The 13256-nt window shown below is 40.4% G+C and overlaps 1 protein-coding gene across 3 annotated transcripts in view; it reads left to right on the plus strand.

Annotated features, from left to right (window-relative positions):
• Window positions 1–13256, plus strand: part of phkb (phosphorylase kinase, beta) — a 106123-nt gene that overhangs the window by 8105 nt on the left and 84762 nt on the right. For all 3 annotated transcript variants that reach the window (XM_056387967.1, XM_056388054.1, XM_056388142.1), the window contains 2 exons: window positions 6071–6209; window positions 11053–11152. In XM_056387967.1, coding sequence (XP_056243942.1) covers window positions 6071–6209; window positions 11053–11152 — 239 coding nt within the window. The remainder of the gene's footprint in view (window positions 1–6070; window positions 6210–11052; window positions 11153–13256) is intronic.

Consider the following 13256-nt stretch of genomic DNA (forward strand, 5'->3'; position numbering starts at 1 on the left):
ATAAACAAAAAAAAAAAAAAACAGGTAAAGAAAGTTGTGCATTCATGTTTTTCTCATTTGAGAAATATAGCTAACATTAAGTCTTTTATTTCAGCCACAGATCTGGAGAAACTCGCTAATGTTCTTATTTTCTCCCACCTTGACAACTGTAACTCCCTATATACCTGTCTCAGTCAGAAATCAATCCACCTCCAACAGTTAGTCCAAAATGCTGCAGCTCAGCTCCAAACTCAGTCCAAACAATGTGTTCACATCACCCCGGTCTCAGCATCTTTACACCAGCTGCCCATTTATTTTAGGATTGACTTAAATATTATTTAAATTTCTTTTAAGGCCAGGCTTGGGCTGGCCCCTCTCTATATTTCTGAGCTTTTATCCCCCTATGAGCCAGGACGCAGTCTGAGATCCTCTGGTGGTGCACTGCTGGCCATTCCAAGGTCTCGGGTGAAAATCAAAGGAGACAGGGCCTTTACTGTCAGGACCCTCAAAATTTGGAACAACCTTGTTTTGTCTCACTTTTTAAGACACATTTTTATAAAAAAAACTTTTATCATGTAATGCCTAATTAAATTAATTTATATTTTACTTTGATTTGTTTGTATGTTTTATATATCTTATTATTTTATCTATTATTATGACAACACAGCGTCCATGTTGAACTAGGAAAGCTGTTTACCCATGCCTCCAGTCTTCATGCTAAACTAAACTAAACATCACCTCCTGCCTTGAGCTTGTTCTAGACATGAGATTGATATTGATCTTCTCTTCTCATCTCACTCTTGAAAATAAAGCAAATAAGTATTGGACTTGGGCCGATATTCAATAATATTGAATATCATGATATTTCCTGCCATATGCAATATTTTTCATTATATCAATTTTTTTCCTTTGCAGTTTGTACAGTCTGTCCTGTCGCTGAGTTCAACCCTCATTTCACTGCTTTGCTTACTGTACATTGTACAGTAAGCTCCCACAGCAGTTGTACATTGTACAGTAAGCAACATGGCATCATATATCACATATAGCAACATCTGGGCTGGACAGTGTCAAGATATTACATTTTGGATATTGCCAAAACCTAAGAAGTATATTTCCTATAGTGATGAATCATTCCATTAAAATGTATATATTTCACTATGGAAGTTCAGTTATCTGTTTCTACTCTGTCAGCATTTTGAGACAAGTGGGGTTTTGTAGCCAGTTCATTCATACTTCATTACACAGTAACTCATGTCACAGATGTTTTATTGCTGGAAATATTATATCAGCATCAGCAGAAGTAGACGGACAAGTTAATGTTAAGACTGGCATGAACAATGAACATCACAGTTGGTGTATTTCCATATTTTTCCTTTAGCATGTGCTTTGGGGGTGTACAAATATCATCTCACTGTTTCTGACTGTATCTTTGCTCTCTATTTCTATTTTCTCTTTTCAATCTATCTGGCTGTATTTTTTTTTTTCATCATCTTCTCTCATTTTCTCCTCCCTGTCAGTGCAGTGAAATGGCCCATTGTAAAAGAGCAGATTGTGTGAGTCTGAGACATTAGCTGCTGATTTAGTGGGACATTAGCTTGATGGATTGGTAGGAAGAAAACTCCCAACAACAGTTGATTTGCATCCGGAGAAACTTGGCTGAAAATGAACAACGTTCAGCATTCTCATCGTTTATACTCTGCGTCTAATGATGACTTCCACAGCACTGTGTCACAGAAGATGAAACATCGAGTCCTTCACAGTTAAAAGAGTGGTATAGGAGCACCTCAACTCTTTTTATTCTGTTTTTTTCAATACAGTTGACTTAACTTTTTGACCTGACATATTATGCGGATGGAATTTTGGACGTATTTATTTTCTCTTAAAGGCCGATTGTATGTTATCATGGTTCCCTCTGTTGATGCTGATGATAATAATTTAGTCAATATTCATCATTATTGACAGCACAGTTAAAGATCTGTATTTTGATTTGTCATGAGGTATGTTCCAGAAAATATGAAACTACAAGTGCAGCCCTCAATGGACCTATAATCTGAAAATAAGAAGCTCCTACATACTATCATGACAGATTTGGCTTTCTAGAACAGATAATGAATCTTTGGCCACAGCTCCCTCAACACTTGTTGTTAACAAGACAGACAGCACATTGAGATGAACCAGTGTGTGTTTCTGGTGTGTATGATGACCAGTACATCTTTTAGCCTTTCACATTCTGCCACAGTCAAAATTAGCCTATACCCAATGGCACTGTCCTATTACTGGTTAACATATGAGAGCAATCCAGATGAATCGTGAGGGGATTGTGTGTGTGTGTGTGTGTGTGTGTGTGTGTGTGTGTGTGTGTGTGTGTGTGTGTGTGTGTGTGTGTGTGTGTGTCCCTGTCTCTAAGCATGCGTGTTTACACTTAATTTACTCTATGCTGAGACCAAGTGTCCGTACAAGGACAAAAAAATCAGTGACTATATTAGTCTTTGCATGTGGGCCACTTTATATTCACGGTTCATCTTTTCAAATAGAGTTACTTTATAAAATCCAGGGTTATATACAGAATGAGTCATTTTAATGTTCTGAGACTAGCGATACAAAGTAGTGTGTACGTGTGTGCATGCATGTGAGTGCGCACCTCATTAGCATGACACTTGGAGGTGGGCTACCTGAGAGGTTTATTAATATTCTGCCCAATTCCCCCCATCGACCTCTTTATCTCATTGCTAGTGTAACTGTCGCCTTCAATTGACCAATACACACACAAACATGCACACACAATCAGACATACTCACACGCACTAACAGATTGACACTCCCACCCCCTGTTTCTCTCCCAGTACCCTTTACTTTAACTCTTTTTATTCACCCATGCACACATACATGCTCTTTTTTCTGTCACACGCACACACACACACACACACACACACACACACACACACACACACACACACACACACACACACACACACATCTTCTGTATCTCTCCTTCCCTGATCCCTGTGTCCATCCATCTCTCTTTCTACCACTCTCGCTCTCTCCGTCTCTCTTTTGCTCTGTAACAAACAACAGTGCAGAATGGATGTCCCCTTCATTTGCTCCGGCATAATGTTCTGATGAAAAATGAAATGATCCCTCCAGACAGATTAGTCATCAGTGAGGGGACCTCTGCAGGAGAGGAGGATATGAGTGTGTGTGTGTGTGTGTGTGTGTGTGTGTGTGTGTGTGTGTGTGGGGTGGGGGGATGGGGGGTGCGAAATAGATAAATTACTTTCCCGGAGGCCTTCTGTTTGAGTAGGTAATATTTCAGCATATATTATTGGAGAGCCTCGATTTGTTCGCATTAAGAGCTTTCATCCGTTGTTCTGTCCTCAGTAACTGATGCTGAGCATGAACTTTTGTGAACTTGAACCATCTTAGTTTATCTTCGCTCGCCTCTTTAGTGCAGTCAGATTGTCGTAGTCACAACCTCAGCTGAAAAATGTCTCCCTTATTTCCACAGAAGTGACCTTTGTCATTATCTACTGTAGACCTTCCCAGTCATTCTGGTAACACCAAAATAATATATACGCATTGGTACTTTCTCTTCACACTGGCTGCTGCTGGCACTGTAGTGTTTCAGACTTATTTTTGTTGTTGTACCCTCACCCCAGTGAGCATTGATATGGTGATTTACAGGTCAAAAGATGTCAAGGCAACTGGTTGCACTAGAGGAAGAGTCATTTCCATGCACTTAAGTAATCGGGTTACAGTTGACTTTCTCCAGGAAGCTGATTCTGTTACTATCACGTAAACAAGAAACCTGTTTTTTCTGTTCGGAGAAATCATGTTTACCCAGTTAGATTTTTCCTGGCCACGTATACTGAATGACTGTGTTTCTAATTGGCTACTTACAAGTACTTATGTGCATGGCAAAGAGACAGGGAGGTGGATGAGAGAGATCACCACACAGAGTGATATGTTCTAGCATTTAAAATTATACCAACCAGAGTCAAATTAAACCCTTTTAAAGTCTAAGTAAGTCTCTAACCCCAACATGTGACTATCTGTTAAATTCAAACATATTTGTGCTGTGAGGAAAAGCTGTTCTCTATCTGTCTGTCCTCTCACTGCACTGTCTGCTCCGACACATGCCAAAAAAAAGTTGTCTTCTTTCACTACAGTTAAAATCAATAAGCCTTCCAAAAGACGCTTGGGTGTAAGGGAGGAATTAAACTGACTGATATGCTGAATGTATAGGTGGATTTACAGTAACCAGGTAACTGCAGTGCATATGTATAGTACACTAATGTTCTCCAGTTACCCATCTAACCTAGTTTCTCTAAGTAACCCTGTTACTTAAGTCCATGTAAATCCACTGAATAAGTTTCTTCCACTGGAGACCATGAATTTCTGTACAAAATATACATGCAGGTTATATTTACCTGCAATATTTAAGCTTTAGGTGAGTAATAGTTATAGTATTATTATTAGCATATGTAGTTTTTTTTTTTCTCAGGCAACTTTTAAGGAAGAAGATGTTGGGTTAAAGTTTATGTTTGAGGTGCAAACATGAACCACATGAGGAAGCTTCCATGGGCGATTTCTTCATTTCTACTCTGATGTTCCAATGGTGCAGAATGCAGAAGTAGAGAAACACTGCAGGTCATTCAATGTTATGTTTTCTAAGTGGCTTACATATATTTAAGAATGGCAAAGTCCCTCACAGGGAGATCAGAGGTCAAAGTCAGCTACTGCACACCACTGACATGGACATAGACCAACTCTGTGTCAGATTGTGCAGCACAGTCAAAGTCTTCTGAAGCTAAACAATGGCATTGTGGCTCCAAGTGATATTCCTCTAGGAATTGTTACTATTCGTCTATTGCAGCCACACTTTCCATATCACAGTTCACACTTTACTCTGTTTGAATAGGCATCCATCTGTTGTCACACTCAAAACAACTGAAAGAGCTCTGCTCCCATTGACTTCATTACATTAATTTGAGCTTACTTTGATCAAAGAAAAATAATTGTCTGCCAAATTCCTGTGCCCAGCCTTTTTCTAAATTGAACTGAACACAATCAAATGTGCTTCAGTTTAATTTATTTGAACCTGAATATTCATAAGTGGAACGCAGAAGAGAGGATGAGGCAGTGGCAGCAGCTGCACAGCCCGTGGGAGGTCACAGGTCAGGCAGTGCCAGCAGACTAAGAGAGCTGTAACCCTGCTTGAGGAGCTGAAAAAATATTATATTTCCACACTTTACAAATGTACCCTGGAACGAACAGACCAGAAGCAGAAAGAGTACCCGCTGGTAGTCAAATGCTGCATGACTCTTGTCTGACACTGCACTGCTTCTGATGCCCAGCTGACACAGCAAAACAAAAAAAAAGGTGCACAGTCGATCTGGCACATCAGCATCCAAACAATGTATATGGTTCGGATTGACTTAGGTGTGATTAGAGTGATGCTGCTTCTGTGTACAACTGAAAACAGACATACTAAGGTGATTAGATGTGTGCATGGGCACAGTGAATCCTAGAAGGCTAGTAATGAATACTGGTGTAAACGTCTTCTTGACTTGTTTGGGATTATATTTAAGTAAGTAAACTTTATTTATAAAGCACCTTTCGAAACCTGGGTAACAAGGTGTTGTAAGGTGGAAACAATAAGAAAATACATAGTTAAAGGAGATAAAAATATGAAAACAATAAAAGTTACATAGAGGGCAATCACACATTTCAGGATAAAGTACATTGCGAGATACTGAGTCAGCATTTTTTATAATTAAGGGAGACAGTTCCAGAGAGTGGGGGCCACAACTGCGCATCACTCTTAGCTTGCTACTAAGAGTAATTTTAGAGCCACTTCAGTTGTTCTGTAAAAGGCTAATGGATCAGTGCTGTGTGTTACTGATGCTTTCGTCACTGGTGTTTCAACTAATGTGGGTGCCATTGTCATTTTTGCAAGAACTGTTGAGTCACAACTTCCGCTGTCTCTCTCTCTCTCTCTCTCTCTCTCTCTCTCTCTCTCTCTCTCTCTCTCTCTCTCTCTCTCTCTCTCTCTCTCTCTCTCTCTCTCTCTCTCTCTGTTTCTTTCCATCCAGTCAAAACAACGATTCTGAACTACCAGAGTCCCAACACAGGCCTGTTCCCAGTCAAAACATGTTCCACCTGCAAGGAGGCCAAGGTCCGGGACTCCCTGTACTGTGCTGCTGGTGCCTGGGCCCTGGCTATGGCCTACCGGTTAGTGCACCACATGCACACACATGCACAATAAACGATAAAGCGTGCAACATTTGTTTTATGTTTGCAAAACTGAATGCAGTACCTGTAATGTGTGTGGCCTTAGGGAGGCACTCCATTTGTGTTAATTATTACATAAATGTGGAGCCAATCCCAGCGGACATCGGGTTGGGGTACACCCTGGACGGGTGGCCAGTCCATCACAGGGCTGATCATTCACGCTCACATTCACACCTACGCCAATTTAGAGTCGTCATTTAACCAAACCTGCATGTGTTTGGACTGTGGGAAGAAACCCACACAGCCATGAGAAGAATATGCAAACTCCACACAGAAAGGTCACAGCTGGGCCCAGAACCTTCCAGCTGTGAGACAACAGTGCTAAGAACTGTACAATATTATACATAATATTGTGCTAAAAGTTAGAGCCCATAGCTTCATGCCCCAGACAAAAATCATTTAGGATGGAGACTAACCAGTGTGTTTGGTGAATGCAACACTATAATTAATTTGGCTGTGCCTGGTGGAGTGTAAACTTCCCCAAGTTCAATAAGGAGCAGGGCAGAGCCGCTGACACTCTTATAGCATCCAGATCGAACTTCCACGTAGTAGGGAAATATAGCACAGTGGATGTGCTGGTTGTTACTGAGTCTGTTTTAAAATAACTTGTAACCCCACAAACTAATGTGATTAGTCACTGACATGCTCCTTGGCCTCGGAAGTAAGACCATAACTACTGAAGCTATAAAGCTAGCTAGCCAGACATGCAAACAGCTGCAGCTTATGTTCTAACAGATAAACAGATAAATGGTTTTTGAATGGCAAAACATAACTATATGGTAATTATTATTATGGTGAACACAATGAGTCACTTCGGTAAGTGCAGCTTTTTTTTTCGGCAGAGTGCTTGCTGCTATGTGCAGGAAAGGATAGTGTTGGTGATCTTCTGCTAAAACATTGGACATAAACAGAAATAAAAGAACAGACACTGATCGACCCAAAGATTAATAAAAGATTATTATTAATAATAATAAGGGGACAAGGCTCACACAAAACTGTCCCAACAATAGAGAGTCAGGCTAACCTTTTATAGAACAAGAACAAGGGACGAAGAAATGAACACAAACTCATAAAGATACATATCACTTTATGATTACAACTAATAGCCAACACCCACGAGATGTACATACACATGTCTGCTACTTGAGTATATGTCCTATGACACAAGAAACCTTAAGTTTCATAAAGACCTAAATCACCTGCAGCTTTCGACCTCTTCAAGCATGAACATGATGAGGAGAACAGTGGGCTTCTTCAACGTATGACAAGAGCACATTCACACAACGCAATCAATTTCATAAAAGAAACTCATGACTGAATGAATAGTCAACTAATGATTTTACCTCTACATTTTGATATTAAAATGATAAATCAACCATTTAATCTTGTATTACTTTCACAATAAATTCCATCATTTTGCATGTGACTATGCAAGTGAACCATAAATGACATAAAAACCTGTGCACAAATGGAGCAAATTTTGTTTGATTTGTATGTTTGACCCACCGGTTGTGGGAGAAACTACTGTGCAGTAAAAGTAATGTAAAAGAAACACAAAAATTGACAAGCAGATCACTCATAGTTCATAGAGCATTATGTGCCAAACAGACCAAGAATGCCCAGTTTTTTGAAACAGTGTTCTGGCCCTGTATGACTTTTTCTTCAACTTTTGTTATCGTTAAAGTATCTTCTGTTTCATACTTACTGACCCTGATCTTTAATCTGCGTCTCTGATTTGAAGGCTTTGCTTTTAAAACACATCTCAATTATTGGTTCAAGGAGAACACTTAAGGATTGCTCCGAGAACAGACGAAAAAGGCCCCAAACTCCTTTAACAACTGTGCCTGCTCTTGATGCCTGCATTCCTCAGTGATTAGTTTCTAGGAAAAAGAGCACTTTCACAAAATGAGCCTCTAATAGGACAGAGAGAGAGAGAGAGAGAGAGCGAGAGGGGAATGGATGGAGAGAAAGATGTGGAGAGAGAGAGAGACAGACAGATTGGAAGGATGGAGCCAGAGTGGAAACGGGAGGAGGATCCAGAGAGAGAGAGAGAGACAGAGAGAGAGAGAGAGAGAGACTGAAGGAGAAGATGGGAGGGGGGAGTTGGAGGGTAAGGTGGGCAGAGGAGAGATCAAGCGAATGGAGAGATAAGAGAGAGAAGAAATGAGATGGAGGGGGAAGACAGGGAAAGAGAGGGGTAAAAATAGAGTCTACTGCAGTGATGTGACCAGCGGCAGATCCCAGTCATCAGTCATGGCTGCCTCCTATTAGAATTGTCACTGGGATTTAATTAAGATTATTCTCATCTGACAGGCTTGGCTAGTGCCATTACTTACTTCACGCCCAGCTGCTGTGTGTGTGCGCGCGCCTGTGTGTGTGTGTGTGTGTGTGTGTGTGTGTGTGTGTGTGTGTGTGTGTGTGTGAGAGAGATAGAGAGTCAATGACGAGACTGGCAGTTGAAATCGCCTCAAACTTCTTTACTTAATAGACATGATAAGTTTCAACCACCACCTTGTCCAGTCACATTTTATTCTTTATTCTATTTATTTGTTGTAATTTAATAATTTAAAGGGGGGGGGTTGTATTTTCTGATTAACTGTAATTAAATTAGAAGAGCTGGGTATGTTACTGCAACCCCTGGTCCATTTGTGGAATGGTAGGACGTTGGTAGATGAAAAGATGCTACACCCTCTGCCTCCAATCAGTCCTGATGTGGAGGGTCGCAGCTAAAAGACAGTGTGATTAATGGACTGTGTACCACTGAACTTTAAACAAGTTTCACATGAGTGGCCTGGCTTTTCTCAAAGTCATTATTAGGATGACCTCTGTCGTAAATCAATATTACGATTATTTCAAACTTTTACCTCTTATGATTAATGAATGATTACTTTGATGCTTATCAGTCTCTGTCTTTTTGAGCCACACACTTCATATTCTGCAGTGTCATTGTGCTCCAATATGGTGGTGTTACCTTAGGTAGCTATCCTTGATGCGCTCACCACTATCTGCTAGTCATGACTGATAAGACTCAATCAGGAGGCGAGGCGGTGGTCTGCGTCATCTTCTCCAAAACTCTCCGCTTCTGCCCGTCCAGACTACAATGAGTTTTCAAACTTAAATGGGGCCAGCAGTGTTTCCAAAAGTCTCCGCTTTAGGGGCTTGAAAACTCAACAGCAGTGTGGATGCCAGGTGTAAATCTAGCAAAAAGTGAGTGAGTGAGTGAGTGAGTGAGTGAGTGAGTGAGTGAGTGAGTGAGAGTGAGTGAGTGAGTGAGTGAGTGAGTGAGTGGAGACGAAGCCTGAGGTTCAGTATTTGTGCTCGTGTCATCCCTATCACTAACTTCGCTTTGAGAGAAAACGTACTAACGTTCGGTGGACGGGGGGGAAGCACGTGACTGAAAACAAGGTGGTATTTTTTTAAGGCGGCATTTCGTGAACGCATGCCAATCAGCATATTCCTAGTGGGGCTGTCAGTTCTCAAACGTACATGATGAAGGGCTGGGTTAACACTTTCCCATGCCACTGCAATCATAATTGATTGACTTCTGAGTCATACTGTATGTTACCAAGATTACTGTCTTAAAAACTACACAGTAATGCTTGTCCACAAGTGATTTTACTTTTATTACTTCTTTGGGATGATAGGCATGTGAGTTTTTTTTTTTTTTAAGTATATTTTTTTGTGCCTTTGTGCCTTTATTGGATAGGATAGTAGAGAGAGACAGGAAATGGGGAGGCAGAGAGAGGGGGAATGACATGCAGCAAAGGCCGTCCTATGCAGGACTCGAACCAGGGCCAACTGCAGCGAGGACTGTAGCCTCTACACATGGGGCGCCTGCTAAGACCACTACGCCACATGTCGCCCCAGGCATGTGAGTTTAACAGAAAGGTTTTTTAAAGGGTTTAGAAATTGCACAGTGATTTTTTTAAGGCAGTCTACTCTGTGGTAAAAACACTGCCAGTTGACTTTTACATCTGTAGCTGACTTCAGTTTGTCCAGATCAAGGTGGCTTCTTAGTGCTCATCTGTTTACTGTTCACACCAATTTCTTCCAAACGAATAAAGAGGAATAAACATGAATTCATGTGAAATGACAAGTTGTTCATTTATTGAGCAGGTCAGCTGAATATAGTCGACCCATGAGACTGACGGCTTCCACATTTATTTATCTTCTCTAATGGACACTAACAGCCCATGAAGAAAATTACTAATTATTATCTGAGACTGTAACAGGACATAATATGTCAGAACTTCCTTTTCAGGTGGTCTCAAGGCCAGTTGTTTGGTCCACATCACAGTTTAGTTGAAAGCTTTCACACCAGCTCAGACAAACACCACCAGACTGTGTTTGAGCACCCTTATACTACTGCAATACGCATCTGCATTTTGTACGGTTACATCTACTGCAAATAGTTGAATCATTACCATATTTACTGTTCATCTTAAATAAATAGGCTGTCACAGTTTACAGACCAACTCTGGTTCGGCTTTAACCTGCTGTACTTCTTATATTTGCTTATAAACCCGAGAAAAACCCACATAGCAGTGTTACCAACATTTTGTGTGCACTTGGTTTAGAAGCTGTGGTTAAACTGTTGTCTTGCCTGCAGCATGTCTGACCCTTCGACTGCCGATTGCCTTGTTTACTTTGTTAAGAACAAATAACCTTTAGAAAAAACGACCAAAACTACAAAAATAAGACACAACTGGTAATTGCTATCTTTAAAAAAACAACACTGTGTGTCCTTCCCTGATGTGTTCGCCCTCTTTTCTCTGCTGTCCAGACGCATCGATGATGACATGGGGCGAACGCATGAACTGGAGCACTCTGCCATCAAGTGCATGAGAGGGATCCTCTACTGCTACATGAGACAGGCTGATAAGGTGAGTTTATAGCCGGCCTCCAGTCAGCTCCTCAGCTTTTACACTGCATGTTTGCATAAAAGCGCCATGCAATTACACACCGTATTACAGATCAAAGGTGCATTCCTGAGCTGCTATTCATCAAAGCCTCTCAGAGCTGGAGCACTGGACACATCTGGTCCCTTCTTCATATCATAACAAATGACAATGGGAACCGGTTGCTTTAGTTCTAAGTGCTTAATAACCAGCAATCTGTTAATTGCCAAAGACTTTTTGCTCCTAAGGGGGAAATGTCACGGCACGTCTAGAGGAAACCTGATGCACGTGCATGAGTAGGTTGCAAATGAAAAGTGGCAAAACACACCATTATACGTGCCCAAAGCGGAACCAGAAATGTCCGTTGCACACTGTTTTTTTTTTATTCCGCATGAACAACATCTTTTAATACAGCAGCCAGCTGTGCCACTGTGTACGTGCATGTGTAGAGTGTGTGCCTTTGAAAGCCATTCTGTTTCATCTTGCTTCGACCTTGACGACCTAATTTAGGGGAGAGCTTTTCGGTGTCTTAATTACAAAGCTGCGTTTACACAGTTAATTACACAGAGCAGCGCTCATTACGGCCCCGTCTCCAACACTTACGGAGAACATGGCATTTTTAATGGAGACGTGACACGGGGCCACTGCTGGGCAAATATCACAGAGCAAATATAGCAGCTGGGCCCCACTGTCAACCTATAATATAGAGTATAAGGAACCAAGGAAATATCCTTCAGAATTATTTAATTTTGATAAGTGAAAATGTTTGCCTTTTAGTTTGAGAAAAAAATTGTATATATATATACACAGAGAAGCTCCAGTATGCAAAAGTATAAAATCATTTTTCAGGCACCAACACTGTCTCCTAGAAATGTAATTTCTATAAAACTAAACTAACAATAAATATGTTTTGTAGGAAATTTAAATGCAACCTGATTACATTTTCTGTTAGCATAATGAGGATACGTTGTTAATTTACGTCGTGTTGATACTGAGTAAAATCTTTACAGCTTGAATGTAATGTTTTTTTTTTACTGCCAAAATATCTGATATGGCAGTAGATTATCCACTAGTGTGACTGCAACATTATTAAACTGATGTTTAGGCTCTGACTGCACAGGTTAGGGAAAGGTCTGGTTTAATACAGAAAAAGTTCACAATGACCTCAGATACAAAGTGTTTATATACATTTAACCAAAACCACAATCTTTTCCTATCCTTAACCAAAGAGCTGTTGTTGCCCAAAACTAACAACAGACAGGATTCTAGATGCAAACCCCGGTCTCTGGTGACACTTTACATGCCTGCCATCCACCCCAGCCACCTGACCAACTAGCAGCAGCGGAGTCCTGTTAATAAATGGAGCTCTTCATTCATTCATAAAATATATAATATGTTTCCTACAAACTTTAGTTGTATAGAAAAGTTATTTCTAGGAGAAAAGAAAGACTTTAAGTCTCGCATCCCACATGTTGTTAGCTTTAGCTACTAAAACACTTTGTCAAAGTTTTAGTGTGTCCTATCTCCTACTGACAAGTCAATGTTGATTTTACCTGATCCAGGTGACATTTCCAAATAATATGCTAATAATGAAAATATTTTACAGCCTCATTACTCAAAAGCTGATTGAAAAAAATATTTTCAACACCTTCAAAGAAAAATAAAGAGCTCAATGCATAAAGAAAGAAAATGCCTGTTGTTGTGAATATATATTTATTTGTCCTAATGACAAATACGAATGTCTCTTATAGAATAAAAGGATGTTCCTTTTTGAGGTTGTTGCCTGCTTTCTGATTACTGCTTTAAACTGGGCTCCGTCCAGTAATATCCTGGTAATTGGTTCAATGAAATACAGGAGTTTTGTGTCGGCTATAGAGGGAAAATTAATGCATGAGGGCGTACAATAACCTATTACTTTATGGAGCAGGGGGCGTTTTACTAATTTAAAGCTCAAATTGGCGCATTGCAGCACTTGAAACAATAAGCAAGATGTGGGGCCTCTCAGAATATCCTGAGTGTAGAGCCACTTGACACTGTGGCTCTGCTGGAGCCAGAATCAGAGGAACCTCTACATAAAAGTAGGTTTTAT

Source organism: Seriola aureovittata, chromosome 1, assembly GCF_021018895.1.
Source record: "Seriola aureovittata isolate HTS-2021-v1 ecotype China chromosome 1, ASM2101889v1, whole genome shotgun sequence".
Lineage (NCBI taxonomy): Eukaryota > Metazoa > Chordata > Actinopteri > Carangiformes > Carangidae > Seriola > Seriola aureovittata.